Below are 27,006 nucleotides of genomic sequence, written 5' to 3' on the forward strand. Positions count from 1 at the left end.
TTATGCAATAAGGATTGGTGTATTTTTGTTGTGTTTTTTTTTTACACTTTTGGGTGTTTTGCCAATTACCTCACGATACGGTATACGTACATCATGTATATCAATTTATCGATATACATGATGTACGCCCTACTTTTCATTGACAGACAGAAGAGAGGGGACAGAAAATTGGTTTGGAGACAGTGGTAGAATTGGATCGGGACACAAAACAGGCCATATTCAAACCTGCATGTTCCACATAAGCACCATGGCTTACCACAGTTCTAACCAGTTTGCACCAACTCAAACCTATTATTTATGAAGTGCTGTAAAATACTAACTACATAGTCTCACCTGAGTTTTTCATAACATTTGTGATTGTGCTCAGGATGGAACTGATCTTGCCTAGATCAACACCAGCAAAGTTCACTGGCAATGACTGTATTGATGAGGGAACCGTCACTGTGGGGGCTGTGGTCTGCTTTGTTGGAGTGCCTTCCTTAGCTTGTAAGGATTCGTCCAAGGACGGCTTGGACACAACAGCAGGAACCACACTTTCCTCTACTGTTGGAAGGAAACAAAAATTTAAGTAAAAATAATTAGATTGTTTAAGATTCTACAATTCTTTATATTTAATCTTCAAGCTTCATAACCTTCAAACCTACTTTCATTTTTACTATAAAACTTAATATAGTCAAAAATAATCAAAAGCACAACCTCTGAAAAACATACTCTATGTCAAAAATAACTTAGTACAGGCCATATTGTACCTATGATGGCAGGTGTTTCAGTCTCCTCTACATCTGAGAGATCCATGTCCTCTACGTCACGATTGTCTTTGTCTCCCAAAGGTTCACTTGGTTTTGGGGAACCCCCAACAGAAGAAAGGGGGCTGGGAGCATCTCCCAGAGCCATCAGGTCCTCCTCCATTGCCTGTCCATCCAGCTCTGAGTCAGGGGTACCAATCTTACCCAGGGAATGAAAGGGTGAATCTGAGCCCGTGGGTGAAGGGGCATCTTCAATGGGGGAGGGGATGGGAGAGTCATTTGGATCAGGCACCATAGCCTTCAGTGCATCAAGCTTTCGCTTAAGGTGTGAAACTCGGTTTGCAAATGTCTCATAGGCCTGCAAAGGAATGTTTTGAAGAGAGGTTGCACTATTAGCTTAAAAAAAACAAAACAACACACTTTCAGAAAATTGCCACATATTTGTCCAAAATTAGAGAATATAATGATGTACCTTAATAAAAGCATGTTTAAAGTAAGCATGAAATTAAAAGTGCCCTATTTTCTTAAATACACACCCCTGGTCTAATTGTAAACAATTAACTGGTGCTCGTTATTTCAAAAGAAAAATGCTCGTCTTCGTAATTTTGTGTAAAAAATACTTAAGGGCCGTTCACACCAAAGGTGTTTTTGCTTTCGTCTGTACCATTTTAAAAATATTCCAATGTACACATGACCTAGATGGACGTCTGAGACCGTTGCACCACATCTCATTTTTAGATGCTATGTTAAGTTAAAAGAAACTTTTAAAATGCACCTCGAGACACCGACATGTCTAGCTTATTAAGCCCAATAGTGCATTTGGCCTGTACAGCCCCTTCTACGGTTTCTGAAACAAGCTCTTTTATTTTTCATCCCCTCCCGTAATATAAAGACTACAACATGAACACAAATTTCACGAAAATATAAAATCAAGTCCCGCCGTACTTTTTGTCCTTATTAAATAGCCTGTTTCACTTAGAAATACGTCACGCACGCTGTTTCCTGTTAACTTTAACTTAGCGAAACAAACAACAAATTAATATTTAATTATCTTAAAAATGTGTTCATATTCAACATTGATATGTAGAGAGGTGAACTATGAACTGAGTTAATACAAGACCCTGCACATCTGCACCCTGCACAAATGTGGCCCTAACATAGACAGGATCATAACCCTAAACCGTGTTCTATTCAAAACAGATAAGGAAAATACGATCTGGTCTGGACTTCTGTTTTAGTAAAATCTAATTATGGCAAAGGGCAGTTAAACCACTAAATGCATTAAATGAGCGTTTGGTCATTATTTCTGAAAGGGCTATTTGGTGCAAGTTTCAAATATAAAGATATTTTATGTCATAAGCCACAAAATAATGAGTCTGGTAGATGGCCTCAGGCTGCTGTGAGCGAGGAGATATTAAGAGCTCTTGTTGAACCAAATGCAAATAATTTGATTTCATAAAGTGCTTTTTGGAAATATAATATTTTACTTATTTCCTACTGGGCCATTTCATTTAAAATGACCTGATTGTTCTATATATTCATTCTAGTCTCCCACAGTGGGAATTTTCAATGGTTAATGCAGGGCTCGATATTAAGCATTGCCATGTGCTTGTAAACTGGTCATTCAAAGTTACTTAAAGAAAAAGAAAAAGAAAAGCCTCCATCACAATAATTACAGCTAGTAAGTATCACATTAAGAACAAAGTGTAGAAAGTATGTTAAATTATTACTCCACCTCAAGCCTGTATGAACACAAATGATTTTTAAAGAATGTTAGTCACAGTCAATATTCACTGTCACTGCATCATTTTTTTGTTAACAGAAACTAACTTTGTTTCTCATTAGTTCCATGGAAAATAAAACTTTGATAATTTAGAACAACATGAAGGCGAGTAATGGTGTAACAGGTTTTCAGGATGATGCATAGGTCTGATTTAAGTGTTTCTCTTCACTCTACAGATGGTAACAAAATGAGTTTTTGCAGTTTCTGCCAACGATGTAAAGAGACAAAATTATCGCTCCAACATTGTGCACTTACGATGAAGACATCTTTGTTTATTTATAAACAGGAACTATAGTTTTATTGCATCTCTCACTTACAGAGAAGCGATAAAACACTATTTGCATTTCCAGTTAACAGATTTATACCTGTTAAATATGTAACATCGAAAGTTCACTAAAAATGTGCTTTCCCACTGTGTGCGCTCACAAGCTGCTGAATGCTGCACAAGTGAAGACGAGAGGGAGAGAGAGCGATACGAAAGAGGGAACTCCCAGCATTTTGAAAGTGAAACATGCAGGAATTATTAAAATTGTGCTGGATCAGCCCCCTGACCTAGAGTTTAGAGCAGGTACGGTGACATTATTGACTGACCTAAATGTATTGTTATTTTATTATTATAGATTGCTAGAGCTAATGCTCCTATTATTGTCATGAATTATCATTATAAATATTATCATTGATACTATCACCACTAATATTAATATATTGCTGTTGTTGTTGTGATTGTTGGGGTGATTAATACCCTCACTAAAACTATACTGATACTACCGGACTGCCCCTATCTATACTTGCGTCACAGAAAGGATCTCATGTGCCTACATACACCACTTTATCGATGACTGTGTTGGGCTGTTTTGTATTTCGTTGTTTTTGTTTTGTTTTGTCTTCTGTATTGTATATGTGTCTCACTACCTTGTATGTGTTACTCTTTTGTTAATTTGCAATAAAAAAAATAAAATAAATAAAAAAAAAAAAAATTGTGCTAAATCCCCTCAATCCAGTGATATTGAGATCATTTTTGTTATTGAGGTTTTAATCAGGAAACTTGTCTGTTTGTGCAAGTAAAATTCTCTTTAACTCGCCCGCTCAAAATTTCACTTGCCCCGGACAAGCGTTCATGTCGAGCCCTGCTAATGTATTACAAATCTTTTTAAATCAGTACTTACCACCAAACACAGCAAATTGCACATTATTTTGAGAAGTGTCAGTAACCTGTTTAGCTTATGTTGGTAAGAATCATGTTCAATGACTACAACTGAAATCTCTAATTATGTTACAATTACATTCATGCATTTGGCAGATGACTTTATACAAAGCCACTTGTTTCAAGGTATACATTTTATCAGTATATGTGTTCCCTGGGATTCAAACCCATGACCTTGGTATTGTTCGCACCATGAAAACTTGAGTGGAACCCAAAAATGATCCATACTTAAAAATTAAATAAATTCCTAACACTCACTTTAGCAACAATCTTGACCTCTTTGTATTGCATCTCGTAGAATATGTCTGCGTTCTCCAGAGCTTCCATCAAGGGATTGCCTTTTTTGACCTCACCATCCAGAAAGGAAATGAACTCCTGAAGCTTTGTGCTCCCATCTTCAAAATCTCTGGAGAACCTCTTACCTCCTGCCTTGTCTGAGAAATGAGATGCAGAAAGAATGAAAACATGAACATTTTGAAAGATATAATAATGCATGTCTGTCTAACACAAATTCAGAATACTAAAAAGCTTCTTGGTTTAGTGACCTTTTAATTTCTTAAGAGCCTCTGTACTGCATACATCCACTCGCATTGCTGCTAACTGTTTCTCTTTAAGCTCAATTTCATCCATGGATTTCCTGTACTTGGATAGATGCTCGATAAACGCTGAGGGCTTGATGGGTAAAAACAGAGGAAATGCATGTTAAGAGTAATACAAATGGGAATTTCCATTTAAAATGGGCCCTACTCAAGGGGCCCAAAGATTTATTCAAATGTAAACACTTAATATTGAATATTTACCACAAACTCAGCCACAATCTTGGATTTCAGGGCAGCTTTGGAGTTGACAGGAGCTGAAACTGGGGAAAAGTATATCAGTGCCATTTTTATTTCATATCAAGAAATTCTGAAGCACTCATGAACTCATCTTTTATGGTTTTTAAAGGTGCTAGACTTTAAAACATAAAAGACAAGCCCTGAAATATACTTCTAAGGGCAAAATTAACTTCACAAGTTTTGTTTACTGTAATTTTCTGTGCTGATGAGTAATTCATTTTAGTAGATGGCTTGGTGTGCAAGTCTGACCTTTTGGTGGTTTTGCTGTCTGAACTAGTCCTCTTTTGAGCTGACTGATGAACTCTTCTGAATAGACACTTCTCTCCTCCCAAATGGACAGGGTCCTTCCCACAGACTTGATCATTTTAGAATCCTTCATGGCACTGGAAGGAAATACAATTTCATGAAAACGAAGTTCTTTACAGACATTCAGAAACAGCCAAACTGAGTGCTTTGACACTATTTTAGACAATTTTAGTGCAGTCCTCTAAATGGCTAAATGTTGCACTATGCAAATAAAATATGCCTGTTATTAGCAGGGCAGGATTGGTAATCTGGCATACCACTTTGGGGACGATTTTCTCTACCTGGGCAGAACGGTGACCAATACGCCAAAATCTGCATTGTATTATTTCATCTTTTAACCAAGATTTCAAGAGAGATGTTACTTGTGACTGAGAGCTTGTCAGAGCTTGTGGTTGAACTAAACAAACAAATAAACCAAAAAATCCAGGGTTGTTCTGGTTCTCAGAGAACAATTTAAAGAAATATGTTTGTCAGGCAGTCAGTTACTGAAGAAACAGAGTTTGAGAAGCTTGAGTGTGCACACATGGAGAGCACTTGTATTGTTTGGCTAATCATTAAAGTTCTTGTTCATGGTCAACTATGACTATTAGAGAGCAGTAAGTGTTAAATTATGTTAAGATATGCACTGGCAGCCAGTTCAGGAATAATGTACAGATTTTGCTGTTTCGGAAAGAAATTGGTACTTTAATTCACCAAAGTGGCATTCAACTGATCACCAAGTATAGTCAGGACATTTTTGATCAAATCTAGACTGGCCCCATTTCCAGCAGCCATCACTCCAACACCTTATCCTTGAGTAATCATGCTAAATTGTTTATAATTGGTTCGTTAAATGAAGCTTAACATTGTCTTTGTGTTTGTTTTTGAGTTGCCACAGTATGCAATAGACTGGCATGTCTTAAGGTCAATAATAGGTCAAAAATGGCAAAAACAAAGAAACAGCTTTCTGTAGAAACTCATCAGTCAATCATTGTTTTGAGGAATGAAGGCTATACAATGCTTGAAATTGCCAAAAAAGGAGGTTTCATACAAAGATATACACTACAGTCTTCAAAGACAAAGAACAACTGGCTCTAACAAGGACAGAAAGAGATGTGGAAGGCCAGATGTACAACTAAACAAGAGGATAAGTACATCTCAGTAGTTTGAGAAATAGAAGCCTTATATGTCCTCAGCTGACAGCTTTATTGAATTCTACCCGCTCAACCCCAGTTTCATGTGCCTTATGGGAAGAATTGCAAAGAAAAAGACACTTTTGAAACAGAAAATCCAAAAGAAAAGATTAGAGTGGGCAAAGGAACACAGACATTGGACAACAGATATTTGGAAAAGAGTGTTATGGATCTTAACCCCATTGAGCTTTTGTGGGATCAGCTAGACTGTAAGGTGTGTGAGAAGTGCCCGACATGTAAGCCACATCGATGGAAAGTGCTACAGGAAACGTGGGGTGAAATGTCACTTGAGTATCTGGACAAACTGACAGCTAGAATGCAAAGGATCTGCAATGAGAACTCTTTGAAGTAGTTTAAGAAGTTCTTAAATTATTATTGCAATTTGAAAAAAAAAAAAATCACGTTATTAATGTCCTGACTATATATACATTGTGATCAGTTGAATGCCACTTTGGTGAATAAACCATTTATTTCCATAAGAGCAAAATCTGTACATTATACCAAACTTTTGGCCGCCAGTGTAGTTCACCCAAAAATGAAAACATTGTCATCCTATACTCACCCTCAGGTAGATCAAACCTGTATGAATTTCTATCTTCAAAAACACAAAAGGGGATGTTGGACAGAATGTTAGTCTCAGTCACCATTCACTTTCCCATTCACCATTTTTTTTTCATACAATGAAAGTGAATGGTGACTGAGGCTATCGTTCAGCCCAAAATCTCCAGCAAGAGGTTGAGCAAGTACTGTGACAGAATTTTCATTTTTGGGATGGACTATACATTTAATAATTTAGAGACAGACAGAATCAGTCAATAATACCTAGCAGTATTTCATGGCCAATTCAGTGAGGAATTCAGACTGATGATTCCTGCGTTCAATTTAGACTGATTTACCAATTGGTTTGACCGATTCATTTGCTTTAAAATAGGGCTGCACGATTTGGACAAAAAGTCGTATTGCAAATATTTAGAAAGAATTACAATAATAATGCTAATGTTTTTCCCATGTTCTATTGCCAATAAAAAAAGGCAACTCTTTAAGGGTACACACTTCATTCCTCTTAAAAAGAACAAAACTTGGACCTTTATCAATTCAGCCACAAACAAACAAACAAACAAACAACACTGAAACAAATGGAGATAGAGAGATTTTTGTATTAGCATTTACCTGTCCACGAGGGCTGAAACGATTAGTCGACGTTATCGACAACGTCAACAATAAAAAATTGTTGACAAAAATGTCCATTGTCGAATAGTCATTTGATCTCATTTAACGTAACATGAGATCACATTAAACTGTAATGATGATGCACGAGAGCAGCACTGCAGCTCGTGTCTGACTGAGGAGAGGAAGAATTACACAGATCACCGTCCATATGCACTTTAAACTTTCCAATCAGCTTCAGGTGATGTAGATCGCAAAGTACAAGGGAATTATACAAAAATACCAAATAAGTAAATGCAGAAGCACTCTCGTTGTGGAATAAGCGGAGCCGGAGCTCTTTAAAGGAAACATCCGGTGTTACAAGCTTTATTAAAGTTCAAATAATACAGAAGCTTGTCATGTAATTAACTACAAACTCTGAAACTGGCATTTATCTCTGTGGTCAGCTCCTCTTCTATGAGTTGCGCAAATGTCCCGATCTAAGGGGAGAGATTGAAACTGCACCCGGCTGATGCACACTCTGTCACGGGGACGCTCGTCCCTCGAGCACGCACTTGCTAAAGCTAGATTATAACGTGATGGCTCGTGACTTGTTGAATCATAATATATGTCACTGTGCATTTCTTATCGTGAATAAAATTGGCAATAAGCAGCTTTATTAATACGAGAGAGTTTGTTTTTTAGAGAGTTAAAGATGGATAAAGTGAACAGAAAGGTGAGAGAGGGTAGACTTCGCCCCATTATACACTGCAACAAAATACATTTATGATTTGTTTTGGCTTGTATTCCAATAATTAATATATAAATCTAATTTAAAACAATGTACATTTTCTTTAGCAGCTATACTGCAGAAGAAAAATTGTTATCTGAGAATGTTGAATATAATATTAAAAATACAAATATTTTAAAATATCTAAAAATATAAAAAAAAAACAGCATTTAAAATATTTAGACTTGCTTTAGAGAATAGACCTTGAATATATTTTGTCTTTACTCCACTCGCAAAAGTATAACCAAGTGAAAAAAATACACGAATATACAAAATACTCTAAAATAAAGTCTAAATATCTTATATGTTGCTTCTCAAGTACATTTATATTGTTTTAAGGATTTTTAGATAATTTTACATGGAAAACAAGACAAAAACACTTGATAACAATATTTTTTTTACAGTGAATTTCTTTACTGAATTAAACTTAATAAAAAGTATTTTTCCCTCTTTAACTCAGTGAATGTCATTTAGAAGTATTTTCAAAAGATGATTTTTGTCCTCTTTATTGTTAGTAAGCACATTTAATACAACCTTTTAATCAGGGGCACAAGCGGAATAATCGTTTAAGAGCTAATGATTAACCGTTACAATAATCGCCGAATAATCATTCTGATAATCGTTAGATTAATCGATTATCAAAATAATCATTAGTTGCAGTCCTACTGTCCACTTTGTGATAGTCTATGCCCACTAGTCATCATTATTATTTTTGGACCCTGTCAACTTGAATATTATAGGCTATTATTATAATACTATATTGATGATTATTATTATACAATAGTAATATATTTCTGTAATATTATGTAGTATTACTGTAATAAAATCTTAACTTGCACTATAGAGCTATAAATGCAAACCAATGTGTTGGCCACTACGCGGCGCCTACGCAATAGGTTTAACGCAGAAATATAAATCAGCCTTAACACTGCTTATCAGCAAAACTGGATATCTACAAGTTTAAAATACTGAAGACATGTTTCCCCACTTATATATATATATATATATATATACACACACACACATTACAATTGGTATATGTACCAATTAATAAAAACTAGAGCTGTCAAAATTAATGCGTTAATGGATGCGATTAATTAAAAAGCATTAATGGATGCGATTAATTGATTGCTTTCAATCAATAATGATCATTGATCAACCATCATTGATTGTCATATTCATTGATTGTGAACCACTCAAGCTGCTGGACACAGTGAATCTTGAGTTTCCCGCATGCTTATCACTTTGAAGCCCACAGTGCATGCACACAATATGTGTATTACATTTCATCGTATCCTTTTAAAGGTTAATATTCACTTTAGGTCATATTGCAAATGTGGACTTTAAGTCCCCAACTTTAAAGCTGAAGTATTTAACTTTTTCAGTTGTAAAATACTTTCTTCTTTCCCAGCTTAATATGCAGAGACAAATATAAGAAATTCATCAAAATACTATCTCTGTTGTGCTATGAAAATTCCATCACTCAAAGCAAACCATTTGTTGTTAATAATGTCTCTTTTAATATACTTTCTGTTTTCTACACTCAGTTATTTATTAGAAAGAACAAAAGAAACATTTAATTCTAATCACACATAGCATGAATGCTGTAAAGATGCTATTCGATCCAAACAAACCCCAAACAAGTCCCTGCCACAGGTCTTAAAGAGACAGTACCATTTTAGCACTTGTTCTACATATCTAGGTAAATTCTTGTTAATAGTACAAATAAGGCATGTAAAATATACTGTATATTAAATATAATATATGCAATTTCAATACATCATATTTATTGATGTAATACATGGACTACATTTTTAAACAAAAGCTCAAATGTCACCAAAATGATGAAAAACTAGTGATAAAATAATATTTGTAAAATTGATATGGCTGTAATTTAACAAGTTAGAGCTGAATGATCATTTCATTTATACAGTAAGCAAATTGTAAATTATAACTGAAATATACCCAAATTAACTCGAGCTCACAGAGTATCGATAAAAAATATTTAAAAATGAAATATCATTCGGGCACAGCCCCAAAAAGATCAATGTAGGAGGAACCGCCTTACCTCTCTTTGAATTGTTAATTAGTTACTATCAATTACTTAGTTATTTAATCAAAGCGACAAAGTACAATAATCACAGTCAATCAGCTGTAAGCAACCTGGGGCTCTAGCAAACTCCAGGGGTAGTAGTCAGCGGCTTTACAACTGAGCTTCCCAGACCCCCGGGTTGAAAGATCATTGAACTTAACCCAATCACCTTACGTTCACAAGAAAAGATCCACCAATACAGATTCCAAAACTGCTCTTTTACTAACAATTGCAGTGCTGACAAACATTTACTCACCTGAGGACAATTCCCACTGACCCAACAAACTCGGTCAATGTATTCAACCCATTGGCGTTTGTTGGGCCAGTCTGATAATGTCAGTTATGCATCTCTACATTCTAAATCCAACTCCATCCAACTGTCAACTTTAGAATGTTAGAGTTTGTTTGGGCAGTGTGAATTGTTAGGCATCAAATCTATGTCTGCTCTAAGATTCTTGGAGATGAAACAAAGCATGATTTCAAAGCACCACCTAAACCATCCTAAAACCATTTTGTATGAAAACAGAACATTTTGCAACTGGGTCCTTATAATTTTTTGGGTGGGGTGGTGGTGTAATATGACAACATGGCTAACTACATATTGGTTGCACAACGTGACTTGAATTTGGTGGATAAAAAACAATTAAAAGAATATATTAAAACAAAATTGCTTTCCTGCACTACTCATGCCAGCATTTATTTTTGCAAGAACATATTTTTATACTGTCTCTTGATAGTTACACCACATTAATCGCATATACAAATATTTGCTGAGAAAGCCCCTCATATAACAATAATTCAATAATGATGAAATAATTATACATGGTTATCTTTAAATATTTAAAAATGATATATATATATATATATATTCAGATAATTAAAATGCATTACATTCTTATGGCAGAAGAGTTCATCATTGATAAAACAATACAAAAAGCAGCTTTAGAAAACAATGTATTGTTTACTACCACATTATTGATCATCATTTTGGCATACAGTTCACAGCAATCCATTTCACAAGTGAATTTGTAAATCAGTTTGAGATCAATTTACACCTGCGTCAGACATGCTTGTGTAGCGTTTCGGGTGCGTTACGTCAAACATAAAATTTTTAGGTCACTGTGTCAAGTTAAATATATATTATATTTTAATACTTAGAACGCATCTTTTCGGGGGCAGTGGTGGCTCAGTGGTTGAGGCTCAGGGTTACTGACCAGAAGGTCGGGGGTTCAAACCCCAGCACCACCAAGATGCCACTGTTGGGCCCTTGAGCAAGGCCGTTAACTCCAGGTTGCTCCGGGGGGATTGTCCCTGTAATAAGTGCACTGTAAGTCGCTTTGGATAAAAGCGTCTGCCAAATGCATAAATATAAATATAAATATAATATAAATATAAATATAAATATCTTGAGATCCCCTAGTTCGAATTTGCGCTCCATCAAGTGTTTTGAACGCAAGAACGTAACTTACGTTTGTGTTGTGCTGTCCACGGGATGGTTGTTTTTTCACTGTATAAACTGCACGTTGCGATCCAGCTGAAATTTAAATTACTGCCCTCCGGAGTAAACAGGTGGTACTACAAGCTTGTATTTCTCAGGAATCTTCCTTATTATGGTCTGAGGACATTGCGATTAGTTGCGTTAATTTTTTTAACGCGTTATTTTTAATAAAATGAATCACACTGAATTAACACGTTAAATCGACAGCCCTAATATATATATATATATATATATATATATATATATATATATATATATATATTTAACTGATTTAATAGATATGAACAAAACGAACAAGTCACGTCATTGACAGAACTATAACAAGTAACATAATTAGTTTCAGTCACTGCAAACTGTTCTGATGTGAAATGCTACACTCATTGTGTCCATGCATTGCTGTAATCAATGCTGTATCACTGCAATTACAAATGACCAAAGACAGAGAGACCAAATACATAAACATCACACCATTATACCAGAGATGCTTGTTTAAGAACAAACTTAAGTTTATAATGAAAGCAGTCTTACCTGACAAGCTTGATAGCTTCTAGCAGCACATCAGTAAAGGTTGTGCGGTAGACTATGGCATTTTTCCTTTTACAGTTCTGAATGACATCATTAGCCAGATAGAAGAGATTGAGCTTGTGGGACGCTTCCGCTGGGAATAAAGAATAAAGACAGAGGAATTATTAAAGACAACCTAACTCTCAGTTTAATTATAAAACAATCTGTTCATCAGTCTATTAAAAGGGACACAACCTTTGTCTAATTAGGTTTTGGGGGGGAAATTATTCACTGGTGCAGAATTGCGATTCTTTGCACAAAAATGTATAACCTGAATTATGTAAATGGACAGCAATTTGAGAAGATTCTTGCCTAACAAAATACAAACAAGCAAATACAAAAGCACACTCCTCAACTGTCAACAAGTTCACTCCACCACATCTGGTTTCGTGGCACCTAAAAAACTCTTTCGCCCCCTTGTGGTCCAAGGTCTGTAAACACAAGAGCAACGCACAAGTGAACATACAGTATGTACAACGGGACCATGCGTTGGCAAAGCCCTACTATCCCTACTAGGATTACGGCCCAAACATACTTCATGAAAGTACGCAAACACGAGCGCTTTGCCAATACATGGCCAATGCTTGGTCCCGTTGTACATACATTACATGCACTTGTGCATTGCTCTTGTGACTACAGACCTGGGACCACAAGGGGTTTTTTTAGGTGCCGCGAAACCAGATGTGGTGGAGTCAACATGTTGACAGTTGAGGAGTGTGCTTTTGTAAGATGAGCATGCAACTCAAAGAATTTGTTCAACTTCACGCTAAACAACAATGAAGAATTTCATAAAATCTCAGCACTTTGTCTAAAATTCATCATACTGTGCTAACATCATAATTTAAAGGATCTTAGGATCATTCATAAAGTACTACCTTTGCTACACAATTGTAATATGTCATTATCATGATCCTTCTCATTAAAATTTAGGCCACATCCACACAAATACATTTTCGCTAATCTTTCTTCTCTATGTTTTGGTCTTTCATCCACACTAATGCACAGGGCTCCAGACTAAAAAAATTACTTAACTGAAGCATTAAGGAGCCAAATGGCTGTTTCTAGTCCCAAATCATATAATTGCTCGATTTAGATTATTAAACAGAAACACGAAGCATAAGAAAAGTCAGCTGATAACCCATTGACCTGAGGTTTAATAAACAGTATATATACTAGAGAAGATACACAAGTTTGCATTCCCCTTTTGTCTCATCAATGTTCACACCCATTTCATAATTTATACAAACATATAAGGGATACATTTTTATTTGTTTTTTTTTATTTTATTTAGGACCACCCTTCAGAATCTACATAAGCAGATATTTACATAAAGCACAGTATGCATATAGTAGTGTGTTGCCTTCTTGAGTATCAATGAATGTTTGCACATTGGGTAATAGTTGAGTCCCCTCAATTGTGTCAAAAAAAGTGTCAAAAGCTGGGACTGTGGTGCAGGACTTGTAATTATAAAGAAGCCCGAAATACACAAGGACCTCTTATTTTGAAATGTCTGTGCTCCCAATTGTGAACACACTGACGGATGATCCGCGGAGAAAGAAACTTTGATTCAAACTGCTAACCTGAGCTCCTGAGTTCAATCCCTCAGTTCTTTTTGGAATCGGGTGATTCATGAAAAAGACCCGGTTCAAAAGGTTCATTTGTTCACAACTCTCTCGCTCAGGGTTTGTTGTTGCGTGCTGTGCAGCGAGCTCATCGGAAACAGAATAGGTGAAAAGCGGTGCGAGGCGCACACAACCCGACCGTGGCCAACGGCAACTAGATTTTAAACTGTCGCAATCAATTATTTTTGGTCGCATTTGCAACCATTCGAATCCAGGGCGTGCTGAGTGACTCCAGCCAGGTTTCCTAAGCAACCAAACTGGCCCGGTTGCTAGGGAGAGTAGAGTCACATGGGGTAACCTCCTCATGGTTGCTATAATGTGGTTCTCGCTCTCGGTGGGGCGTGTGGTGAGTAGTGCGTGGATGCCACGGAGAATAGCGTGCCTCCACACGTGCTATGTCTCCGCGGTAACAAGATGTGTGGATTGACGGTCTCAGATGCGGAGGCAACTGAGATTCGTCCTCCGCCACCCGGATTGAGGAGAGTCACTACGCCAACATGAGGACTTACAGCGCATTGGGAATTGGGCATTCTAAATTGGGGAGAAAAGGGGAGAAAAAAAGTTTTGTAATACAAGGAATTTATGTCTTCTTGTTTGTTTTGAGTCCAGATATAGCCTAGTTAGTATCAATTATTGGATTGGATATATGTCTCTAAAAAGTCAGCAAACACACCTTTTACAAGAATAATTACATTTATTTCTGATTTGTTATATCTGCTCTGAAATCTTAAAGAATCTCATCATTTGGCAACAGACTGCAGAGGAGAGTAAATCCAATAAGAATTGCATTTCTCATTGTCCAATAATTCTTCCTCAACTGTACTAGAAGTACTTCTGGAATCATTACTGGAACCGTTTCAGTCCACCGAAATGTCCACTGACATTTCAGTATGGACAAGCAGTTTTGGAAAACATTTGAAATGGCAGTGTGAAAGGAGAGCTTTTCTCCTATTAATTAATGTGGACGTAGACTAATTTGTACTCTAAACAGCAAAACAAGCGGTGTAATGTCACAGCAAAATCTCACTTATCTTGTGGTCGATTGTTATACAAGCAGTGCAAAAAGCTGACATGATTAAGAAACAGGACATCCTGAACCATTATCAATGACTCATTCTGTGCATTTTAAAAAGAGTTAAAAGCACTTGATGAGGCAGACAGAAAATGGACTACTAAACATAGATCTACATGTGGATATAGAACACAAAGCTATTATGGCGAGCATAGAACATATTTAGCTACATCATTTTAGAGAAATTCCCAAATAAACACATCCCCAGATGCTTATTAGGACAAACTATTGTAAAACAAGACACACCTGTATACAGAGCACCTCGGCAGAAAATGTACAGAATATGCTAGCTAAAGAAATGGAAACCTGCATTTAAGTTAGTAATTCTCTTTAAAGCAGATGGATCAAGTATATTTATTCATATAGAAGATTCCCTGAGCTAAAGAATTACATGTCTTCAGTTTACATTGACTTTTTATTCACAATATACTTAAGGTAAGTATAGTATACAACAGGGCTAGTCAATTGGCGGCCCAAATCCGGCCCACCAATCATCTTTGTCTGGCCCTGCGATATGAGTGCAAAACTCAGCATTCATAAGCGCAAGCCTCAGCAATCAGCAGTGAGTTGAAAAATGCTCAATCTGATTGTGTGGAGTGCGGCCAAATCTACAGATGTAAAAATTATCACCAAAGTTGTGACAGAAATGTTGTCAGCACATATGCACATTAGGCAACAAAAGCAATCGATTATGAAAACTGAATGTTCAAAGAAAAAGTGGTGAAAAGTTATCTTCACTTTTACTCACTATACTTGAAGTGTCAAATGATCGTGTCTCATCTGTTCAGGGTCTGTAGGGCTTAGAAAAAAATTATACTGTGAAACTGAACCTGCAAATATCCTGATTATATTTGTCTCTATACAGCTGTGAGTCAGCCCTCTCAATCACAAACAGCATCAGTGTATGTATAATAATAATAATGTAAAATATTCTTTGATAAAAATATTTAAGAAAGCAGCCTTCTGAGTACCTTTGCATAGTCATATAGAACAATCCACATAGAAAAGGTCTGTTTTCATTCCAGCTTAAAAATGTACTAGTTCTGACTATACATTGTGATCAGTTGAATTAAAGAACAAATGTCCTTCCAAAACAGAAAAATGTATACATTATTCCAAACTTTTGGCTGCCAGTGTGTATATATATATATATATATAGATAGATACACATTGCATGTGTGCTCTTCAAATGTATCGCTTGTGAATGTGTGGAGCCGGTGTTGTGCTGACGCCTGATGCTCTTACGAGCTCCTTATCTCACACATGCGCGCTCTGTTTGTAACAAGATGATCGCGAGCACTAATTCCCTTCATACACATGTTAATGTGTTTATTTAAACAGCAGCTGTTTACAATTTAATAAGCACTGAGTCGCACAGCAACTGGCTTATCCAGTAGTGAAACTTCTGTTAAAAAGCTAAAAAAAAAAAAAACAGAAAGGCCTTCAAAACAAAATCTCAATTTTAATGGAAAAAAGAACGATAGAAATATATCACTACTGTAGAGTTAAGTCATATTTACTGTAATACTACTACTATTATTACTAATAATAATAATAATAAATCAATAGTAATTGTATAGTATTCAAGCAATATCTCACAACTGTGATGCTCTTTGATGTGCAGCACTTTATTTGACAAAAATAACTCCAATATTGTATTTTGTGAGTGGTGGTGGTGTAGTGATCTAAGCACATAACTGGTAATCTGTTAATCAGAAGGATGCTGGTTCAAGCCCCAGAGCCACCACCATTGTGTCCTTGAGCAAGGCACTTAACTCCAGGTTGCTCCAGGGGGATTGTCCCTGTAATAAGGGCTCTGTAAGTCGCTTTGGATAAAAGCATCTGCCAAATGCATAAATGTAAATACATGTACATGTATTTTTGGATTGTGCTGTGAGGTTCTGTATAAAAGCATTAGATAAAAATAAAACAATATGATATTGAACATTTCTTTTCGTATTTTCATTTGAATTAGGTTTTAAATTCATTTATTTCGACACATAGAGACATTTATAAAAAAAAATTTGTTTTGCTTGTTTGTTTCTCATGTCTGTAAAATTAACTAGTAAAATGCAATACATTTTTTTAAATGGCTGGTAAGAAATCGGACTGGCTGGTAAATGTTTTCATCTACCAGCCACCTTGACTAAAAATTTTATTTCAGACCCTGAACAGATAAATATTTAAGTCTTTTTTTACTATCACTCTCCACTTTCACATTCTTCTTTTGTTTTACCTACTGGGCAGGGAGAATTTATGGTAAAAACTGACTTAAATATTTATCTGTTTGTCACCCTCACTAATGATATTGTTCTGAAGAAATAGATTTAACCATAGGAGTCGTATGGATTATTTTTATGCTGCCTTCATATACTTTTTGGAGCTTAACATTTTTGGTACCAATTCACTTGCATTGTGAGGAAATATTGAGCTGAAATATTCAAAAAATCTTTGTTTGTGTTCAGCAGAAGTAAGTTATGCTCATCTGGGATGACAAGAGGGTGAGTAAATGATGAGAGAATTTTCATTTTTTAGTTAACTATCCTTTTAACTCTTAAGTTGTTTCATGTTACATTGAGTTTCATTCTCGTCTTATTTTTATTTTAGAACATGACAGCATAAAATTGCTTCTATGACCAAGTTTGACCACAAAAACATTAAAAGCCACTGACATTTACATGTACCGTTTTATTCTTTGTAAACTCTAATTGTACATAAACTTAGCTTGGTAAACATATTTATAGCATTAACACTACATCTATCAATGCTTTAAATCCAACAAATTGCATTGTGTATGACCAATACCATAAACCACATCATACCGTACAAACAATTTTACAACGCAATGTCATAAAAACTCTAAATAACACCCAAGATACCCCCAAATGTATCAACTATGAACTAAAGACTAGGTTCTAAATCATAGCGCCATAACATTTTACAATGAACTGCTTTATCAAAACATGCAAAAACTGGATTTATATACATTTAGCCAATTTATAAATATGAAAAACATCTAAAGGAATGGCATACATGTAAACAAGTAAAATACAGCTGATAGAAAATACCTGGATAGTAGTTTGTATGACTTTTTACACACTGGTTATTAAACCCATCACACTGTGAGGGTCCTTCAACAGTCAAGTAGTCTGTCAAGGGAGCATGCTGACAGTTAAAGTATTGTTTTATATAAGGGTGTGTAAAACTGAAACACAAAAAACATAAAGCAGTGCCTGCAGCTTGACATAAATGTCTGTTTGTTCCTTCTTTTTATCACAACAGAACTACTTCTCAAAAGACAGTCCATGCCCACAGATCCAGCAATATAGAGATCCCATAAATGGATTCAACTAAAAATGTACAACTAAGACATATAAACAGCATGAGCATATGAGAACAGAGTAAACCTCCTGCCCCAGATAGCCTACAAAGCAGCACACAGTGCCTGTCATAAAAGCTAGGGTGTGCAATCATTTCCAAAATATTTTTTTTTTATACTGGTTGAAAGTCTCTTCACATCCTGTTAGCAATCAATAATTTAAGTGGTCTAAAAGTAAATAAAAATAATAAAAAATTATATATATATATATATACACATACACAGGTATATATAGCCTTTATACTGAATGGTTTTGAGACCATATTATTTGTCAGCACTTCTGCTACAAGGCTATTATAAAGTAATCTAACCCATTTGCAATAATTTTCTCCAAAGCCAAATCTAGATAATAAATCAAATAAATAAGACCAACAACCCTATCAAAGGCCTTTTCGGCATTCGAACATTGTGAAATCCCTGCCTTCGTTGCAGTGGTGGACGAAGTACACATACCATGTACTTGAGTTAAAGTAAAGATACTCAAGGTAAAATATTACTCAAGTAAAAGTAGAAGTGCTGCCTTTAAACATTCACTTGAGTAAAAGTACAAAAGTATTTGCCTTCAAATGTACTTAAGTATCCAAGTACTATGATTTTTATGGCCATAATGTCCTATTATAATTTGTCACAAGACTCTTGCTTAACTCAGTCTACATGAAGACTAATGTCACTCTTGGCACAACAATCTATTAATAAAATGACATTAATTAGTCAGATGTATATATATATATATATATATATAGATATATATATATATATATATATATATATATGTATATATATATTATTTATTGAATACATTTTTGTGTGTTTAATTTTGGAGGAAGGGACTGTTACCCCATAAGGTATAATACATTTACAGTATTTACTGTATATATTTTTCTCGAGTGTCTATGGTCATAATTATTAACATCCTAATGTTATGATACATTCACATAAACCTGCACAATGCCATTAAATATATATATATATATATATATATATATATATATATATATACACACACACACACAGCACATACATATATATATATATATATATATATATATATACATATATATATATATTCTATGTTATGGGAGCAGCCAATTTCCCTCCAAAATTAAACACAAAAACGTATTAATGCAGTGTTTCTGCTACTCAAAAGAAAAAAATGCTATTATATGCAAGTCATTTAAGTGACAACATAATAAGCAATGTACATTATGCGTCAATATTTACCGATAATTGCTGCAATAATAGCTGCTGCTCTCTGCCCCGCTTAAAATCATTGGCAACGCAATTTTTTTGGAACTATTGAGAGCTACACGAATCACGTGACCGCGCGGCGGTGGCGAGATCACTGTCGCAACCGTCTATGTTCGCAACTCTCATATTTAACGGCTCTGGGGTGCGTTTCCCGTACAATGACGTAACTTGCTGCTCCACTACCATAGTACGATGCACTGTTGAAGAAATCAACTTGCTAGTCACGACTGTTTCCCGAAACCGCATTGTCGCAAATTGGTTGTTCAACCACGTTGGTTAATGATGTCACACATGTGGTGGAGTAACAACTACTTTTAATGAATCTGTTTGAAATCGAATTAATGCTAGATGTTTTGCTATAAATTACGGACATGTCATCTGAGGACTATCTCATATTTTTCTCAGTTATTTGCTTTATTTCCAGATTCAATCATAGGCTCGTTCTTACGCACTAGAGCACGTTCACACATGCGCACTCTTCAAAAACGGTGCTTTAAATCTATTGACAAACTAAAAGACATAAAGGACATTTGTATGTCTTCTAAATAAAAGATACTGATTGTACTGAATGTCATCTTGCTTATTTGGCTCAAGATAATAATTTATTAAGCCCACATGTTATAATAACAAGAAACTCTGCTTCTAACCACAGGTCGAGAGCTGTCGTTTCAACCACACAACTCTGCGATGCTGTTTGCGAATGTTCGTTGGAACGATGGTTTCGGGAAACACCGACTCGTTGAACTATGATGATAACGACGGAACTTGCGACCATAGTTGGCTAACGATGCTTTTGGGAAACGCACCCCTGGTTCGCGCTTAGTAGATGCCGCCTAGGCAAGTTCAAAACAAAGCGTGCGCGCTGTACTGTGATTGGTGGCTCGTTTGACCAGTTACGTTTTTATCCAATCACCGCAGCCGGTGTATCAAACACCCTTGATTTCTCCTGGTGTGTAACAAGTAGACGAGCAGGGTAGATGATCCTGTGCTTACTGATTCCTCTTTCTCGTAGCTTCGGGCTCGCTCCATTGTAAGCTCTCTGTTTCCTGTGACCTTCAGCAGAAACATCTGGATGGAAACGAAGAGAGTGCTCCTTGTATGAAATCATCCCCTTCGACCTGGCTGCTCTAAGCACCAGTTCTTTTTGTTTGAAGTTCAGGAACTTCATAATTAGTGTTCTTGGTGATGCATCTCGCCTTGTGTTATGGTCACCGGCATTTCTCTGTGGACCCACTCTATATGCGCGTTCTATGATTAAAGATGTACTTTTGTCCATTTCCAGTATTTTTGGAAGCCAGGCCTCTAAAGACGCACACGCATCATTCCCTTCTTCTTTTCCAGTAAACCCACCAACCTCAAGTTGTTCCGTCTGTTTCTGTTTTCCATGTCGTCAACCTTCTCTGTCATTTTTTTTTATTTGAGATTCGAGAAGATTCGCGTGAGCCCTTAGTTGAACGATCTCGACTTCCGAGCCCGAAAAGCGTTCTTCAGCCTCATTCATTCTCTCCTTTACCTCTTTAATCGCTGACATGACACCATCAATTTTAATCAGAACTCGTTTGTCCATTTCTCTAATGGCTTATAAACATCTGCATTGCTGGGGTTCGACTCATTTATTTTGGTAGATTCACTGTCTTCATCTTCTGAGAATCTTTTTTCTGTGACATTTCCGTTATTGGACTTTTGTGCATCGATTACAAATGATGTATTAAAGTTTTAAGTGTGCTTGAAGAATTACTACTCAACAAATATAAGAGGGTCGTTAACTTGCATCTTCTCAGCATCACTCCATAACATTTACGCATTTGGCAGACGCTTTTATCCAAAGCGACTTTCAGTGCATTTATTACAGGGACAATACACCCGGAGAAACCTGGAGTTAAGTGCCTTGCTCATGGACACAATGGTGGTGGCTGTGGGGATCGAACCAGCAACCTTCTGATTTACAGTTATGTGCTTTAGCCCACTACACCACCACCAACATAACCGGAACTCGAGACAACATATTTAAACAATTACTGAGTGCACCTTACAGTTAAGTAAAAGGAAACATATGCATTGCATTTGGCCTGAATATCATAAATTATGGATGTTCCGATCAGCTTTTTTGGCCCCCAATCTGATATTTAAATATTAAATATCTGCCGATACAGAGTCCCCATCTGATACTTGTATTTGCCTAGATAATAGAGCTGCACACTGTTTTTTTTGTTTGTTTGTTTACAAAAATAACAATGTAAACAAAGTAACTAAAAGATGTCTTCAGGTTAATGCATTTAACTTAGTGCAGATAGCATTTTTATAAAACACAAATATAAAATCAACTTCTACTTAGAATGGTGTAATAGCTTATTTTAACTTTAATATTCAGGTACAAAAATAAATTACAAATCCACTGAGTTCAGTATGGATGAATAGAAATCTTACATACACTTACAAATGGTGTAAACAGCTTGACTTGAATAGTGACAACAAAAAATGTATTCTATAAAAACTTTTCGGGACATCTCCATCATAAATCATGATATTATCACCATGAGGTATATTGAAATAAAACTCTCTGAAGCTTGTGGAATACATAAACCAAAATGCCAAATGTAGTAAAAGCAGCATAAATATGACAAATTCATACTAGGGATGAACCAAAATTTTGGCAACCGAAAATATTCGGCCGAAACAGCAAAAAATAAATTTGGTTTTGGACTAAATAGTTTTTGAGGGACGCATCATTGACCGAAACTCTGATGTTTAATTAGTGCTTCTCCAATGATGCGTTTTGACAGTGTCAGCGTCTCCTCCCAATTCGTGCACACAACGTGGTTAAGCTACAACAGTTAAACATGTGTTCAGTGTGGATGCACTTCACCATGACCAGGTTTTTCTCAGCTTTTTTCATGTCCATTTTTTCACATCCGAAAGATATTTTCCCAATATTACCTGGAAAATAAAATTTGTCTACACTGAAAATGTAATTTTTTTTTTTATCTGCAGGGGATAATAATTAGGCTATACAAAACAAATTGTTCAATATACAATGAGTACTTTCAAGAAAAACTTACTAAATAACTTTATAGCTATACTTCAGAAAAATTAATATGTTCAGTGGAGGTATTTTGCAATTTTCTTATGTTATACTATTATTTTTTAACATCTGGGTTATTTTAAATAAATGTGATTTTAATTTATTTTACATTTACACTATGTTGACAACTTCCTGTGTGGTGCAGCACAACTATGTTTCCTATACTGAAAAGAAACTTGATTTCTCTAACCAGGTCGCCTTGCATTCTAATAAAGAACATGTTATTTGAATCATGTTTGAGTTACTTTTTAGTTGAGTACATTTAAAAGTAGTGGTCGACCGATATGGGTTTTTTAATGGCCAATGTTGATATCCAGAGAGCAGGGTGGCCGATAGGCCGATTCATCACACAATTGAATATAGTATAACTTAAACATAATATTGCTAAAAAAACAACAACAAAAAAAACTCTTATTTGGCCCTATATTTACTCAATTTCACACACACACACACACACACACACACACACACACACACACACACACACAAAAAGAGAATCCTTAAAAAATAAGATTGTATTTTAAATGGTAGACAGCAGTATCTTTAGATTTTTGTTTAGTCATCACATTTTAGTAATTTATTTGCTCATGAAGAAACTGATAATATATTAGGAAGAAGGATATAACAGTACACACAGTAGTCCAGCAACCATGTATGGCACGTGCGCATTAGTAATTGCATTTTCTCACAAAAGGCCAAATCAAACGCATTGTACAGTGCATAGTGAATAAGACATTTACTCATAGTGCACATGAAGCACTTTTACTTTAAGGTGGATGTTTTCTGCTCTGATTTGGCCACAATATTACAAAAATCTGTGATGATCCCAACTGTATTCATGTAAGAGCTGCTTTTACCTCATGAAGAATAAACAAAAAGCAACTGAGGCATATTAGTGTATATGAATAATATGTTTACATTGTAGTCTGGTGGTGAGAATAAATTCTGCACTTCACAATCTTACGATGTGTTGTTTATTGACTAACATATACGCAAAGAATATATACTAATATATATATATTATATATTATAGTGCTTTATTTATTACAATGTTTTTTTCCTTTATACAGTCTGGGTGTTGTGAATAACATCGTCCTATGTGCATTTCCATTTTTATTATATCCAAATTGATTTGGTTATAAATATAATTGACACGTGTACAGATAACTGACTTGTCTGAATAAATGAGCAAAGACTCACAAGTGTTTATCCGTCCTCTCTCACTTCATCGCTGCTGGTCTTTGATTAAATGAAGCGGTCACTTAAAAGATGAAACTTTATTGAAGACAAATTACATTTTGGCTATGGTAAGTAAACATCAGTATCGCTTTTTCATGACTTGTACATAGAAATTAAAATTCAGCGGGCTTTTGCCACATCCCACAGCGGAGCACAATGCAGAAGTATGTAATTTTGGTCACAAACATGGCGGCGCGGTAATACAGTGACATCACATGAAACAGGTCAATAGGATCAACGTGTTAATATGCATGGACTCCCAGCATCAGATATGCAAACATGTTACACACTGCCAACCAACATGCAAAGATTTCTCTAAATCATCACAGTTTCAAGTAAACAAATATGATATACAGCAAATATCTTTGGTATTAAATATTTTTTAATATATTTTAAAATATTTCAACAATCCCAGCTTATTATCCAGAAGCAACTATGCCATTAATATTTTCATTTTCTTGAAAACTGTAAATACTGTGTATTTTTTGCGCTATATTGCTCTGTTTTGAGCGACCCGTCCAACCCAGCACAGCAACATGGTCTTAACCAATGGCGTGCGTAGGGGGCGGGACTATCTGTTTGCTCAAACAACAGCGACAAAAAGCTGTTAGAAAACAACTGTTTATTTTAGCAGTTCCGTTCGATGGTGGTAGTGGAGCAGAAAGTACACACTTAAGCTTTAACATAGTGATCAGATTGTTTTAGTGCCCACTTGATACCTGCACTACCGACTGTTTTAAAATATTGTCAACTCCCTACCCAAACAACATTAGACATCAATGTTATGGTAGCTATGGTACCAAAATGCTGCCAACTTCAAACCTCCCCTATGATGCTCAAATAACGGAGCACTCTTACGAAAACGCTGTCTATGTAGGCAGCTTACTAGGTTTTGAGACGCAGCCTGCGTCATGACATGATAGGGACATGTTAGCAGTTTGCTAAAAAACCACCACAGCTCTCTAATAAGCTGAAGAAGAGAAACTGCCAAACTATGACAACTTTAATAGTACTTAATCACACACATCCGCTTTGGATTCCCATGTGACGCAGTTTAGCCCATTTACAGGTATCTTCGTCACATCCGAGATCATATTAGCCTGCTAACGTGCTAGATACTCACATTTGCGCATCCACTTCATCCAGTGCCGCACGACCACGCTGTGGTATTTTTTGTTTGCGATGCACCAGAGGGATAGTCCCTGAATGGATTCCATGGTGTTGGTTAAAGACTGAAAGCGACGGTCTAACGTTGACTCCAGGGCAGGAGACGAGCCACTATTGCGGCCGCTACCGCCTGCACTCCCAGCCGCCATTTTCCAGGCCTGAAGGTCGATGTGCTGCCGCCTAGTTTCATGTGAGGATACTGTAACATCAGAGCTTCTGGATCCTCCACTGTGTCTATTCAACTCAACATGTACAATAATATTCAATAGGATATTTTGGGATATACTTTTATCATAGTAACTTATTTCAATGTGCTCTCCATTCCTTCCTTTAGTTCTTAGCTTATTCCTTCCACCCATCTTTCCTTCTTTCTTTCTTATTCATTCCACTTGTTTGTTCATTTGTCCCTTCCTTTCTTCATTTGTTTGTTCTTTCTTCACTCCTTTCTTTCTTACCCACTCCTTCCTTATTTCTTCTCTTTCTTCCTACTTTCTTTCTTACCTACATCTTTCCTAACTTCTCTTCCTCCCTTCCTTTTGTTTGTTCATTCATTTGTTTGTTCCTTTCTTCATTTGTTAATTCTTTCTTCATTCCTTCCTTCTTTATTTCTTCCTCCCTTATTTTTTTCCTTTCTTCCTTCCATACTTCCTTTTGATTTTTCATTTGTTTGTTCCTTCCTTCCGTTCTTCATTTGTTTGTTCGTTCTTTCTTTTTCATTGCTTGCTTACTTCCAGTTCAGTTAAGTGACTACCTTATTCCACCCTCTCTTCTTCTCTTCCGTTCTTTCATTCCTTCCTCCTTTCTTTCGTTCTTTCATTCCTTCCTCCTTTCATTCTTTCATTCCTTCCTCCTTTCTTTCTTTCATTCCTTCCTCCTTTCTTTCATTCCTTCCTCCTTTCTTTCTTTCCTTCCTCCTTTCTTTCTTCCTATCTTACTGTATTCCTTCCTCCTTTCTTTCTTTCATTCCTTCCTCCTTTCTTTCTTTCATTCCTTCCTCCTTTCTTTCATTCCTTCCTCCTTTCTTTCTTCCTTTCTTTCTTACCTTATTCCTTCCTCCTTTCTTTCATTCCTTCCTCCTTTCTTTCTTACCTTTCCTTCCTCCTTTCTTTCCTTCCTCCTTTCTTTCATTCCTTCTTCCTTTCTTTCTTACCTTATTCCTTCTTACCTTATTCCTTCCTCCTTTCTTTCTTACCTTATTCCTTTCTTTCTTACCTTATTACTTCCTTTCTTTCATTCCTTATTCCTTCCTCCTTTCTTTCATTCCTTATTCCTTCCTCCTTTCTTTCATTCCTTCTTTCTTTCTTACCTTATTCCTCCTTTCTTTCTTTCATTCCTTCCTCCTTTCTTTCTTACCTTATTCCTTCCTTCTTTCATTCCTTCCTCCTTTCTTTCATTCCTTATTCCTTCCTTCCGTCTTTCTTTCATTCCTTATTCCTTCCTCCTTTTTCTTCCTCCTTTCTTCCTTTCTTTCTTTCATTCCTTATTCCTTCCTCCCTTCTTCTCTTCCTTCCTCCTTTCTCTTATTTTAAATAGCCTTCAAATTCTTCATTCGTTCCTTACTTCCTTTCTTAATTTGTTAATTCTTTCTTTCTTTTCCTTCATTCCTTTATTTCTTGCTTTCTTTTGTTATTTTTTTCTTTCTTCAGTCCTTTCTTTCTGATCTTCCTTACTCCGTGCCTTAGTTTGTCACCATAAATCCACTGTTTGGTATCTAGTAATCTGGAATTCTTGAGTACCGTGTAAAGACCACAGTATCGTTGTCAGACTCTTGCCCTCAGTTAAGCATTTCTGCCTCCCGCTGCTTCTTGAGCATTTGAAGAGTGCAGTAGATTGAAAAATTACGGTGAATACAGGGTATTGATCAAGTATTCAGACCCCTTAATTTTTTTCACATTTTGTTATGTTGAAGCCTTAAATGTATGCCAAAATGCTTAAAAAAATAAAATAAATCCACATCAATCTACAATCCATGCCCCATTATGTTAAAGCAAAAAAATAAAAAGATTTTTGACAACTTTGCAAATATATATATATATATAAAAAAAGATCAGATCCTTCAC

General features: G+C 35.9%; 1 protein-coding gene across 3 annotated transcripts in view; it reads right to left on the reverse strand.

Annotated features, from left to right (window-relative positions):
* Positions 1 to 25,096, reverse strand: part of LOC127619691 (regulation of nuclear pre-mRNA domain-containing protein 2-like) — a 38,999-nt gene extending 13,903 nt beyond the window's left edge. For all 3 annotated transcript variants that reach the window (XR_007967594.1, XM_052092642.1, XM_052092641.1), the window contains exons 1-8: positions 24,903 to 25,096; positions 12,102 to 12,231; positions 4,819 to 4,952; positions 4,534 to 4,592; positions 4,279 to 4,405; positions 3,992 to 4,167; positions 750 to 1,104; positions 334 to 543 (exon numbers count right to left, since the gene is read on the reverse strand). Coding sequence is in view for 2 of the 3 variants with exons in the window: in XM_052092642.1 (XP_051948602.1) it covers positions 334 to 543; positions 750 to 1,104; positions 3,992 to 4,167; positions 4,279 to 4,405; positions 4,534 to 4,592; positions 4,819 to 4,952; positions 12,102 to 12,231; positions 24,903 to 25,095 (1,384 nt within the window). In the remaining variant the exon portion in view is untranslated. The remainder of the gene's footprint in view (positions 1 to 333; positions 544 to 749; positions 1,105 to 3,991; positions 4,168 to 4,278; positions 4,406 to 4,533; positions 4,593 to 4,818; positions 4,953 to 12,101; positions 12,232 to 24,902) is intronic.
* Positions 25,097 to 27,006: the final 1,910 nt, after the last annotated feature.

Source organism: Xyrauchen texanus, chromosome 26, assembly GCF_025860055.1.
Source record: "Xyrauchen texanus isolate HMW12.3.18 chromosome 26, RBS_HiC_50CHRs, whole genome shotgun sequence".
Taxonomy (NCBI): Eukaryota; Metazoa; Chordata; class Actinopteri; order Cypriniformes; family Catostomidae; genus Xyrauchen; species Xyrauchen texanus.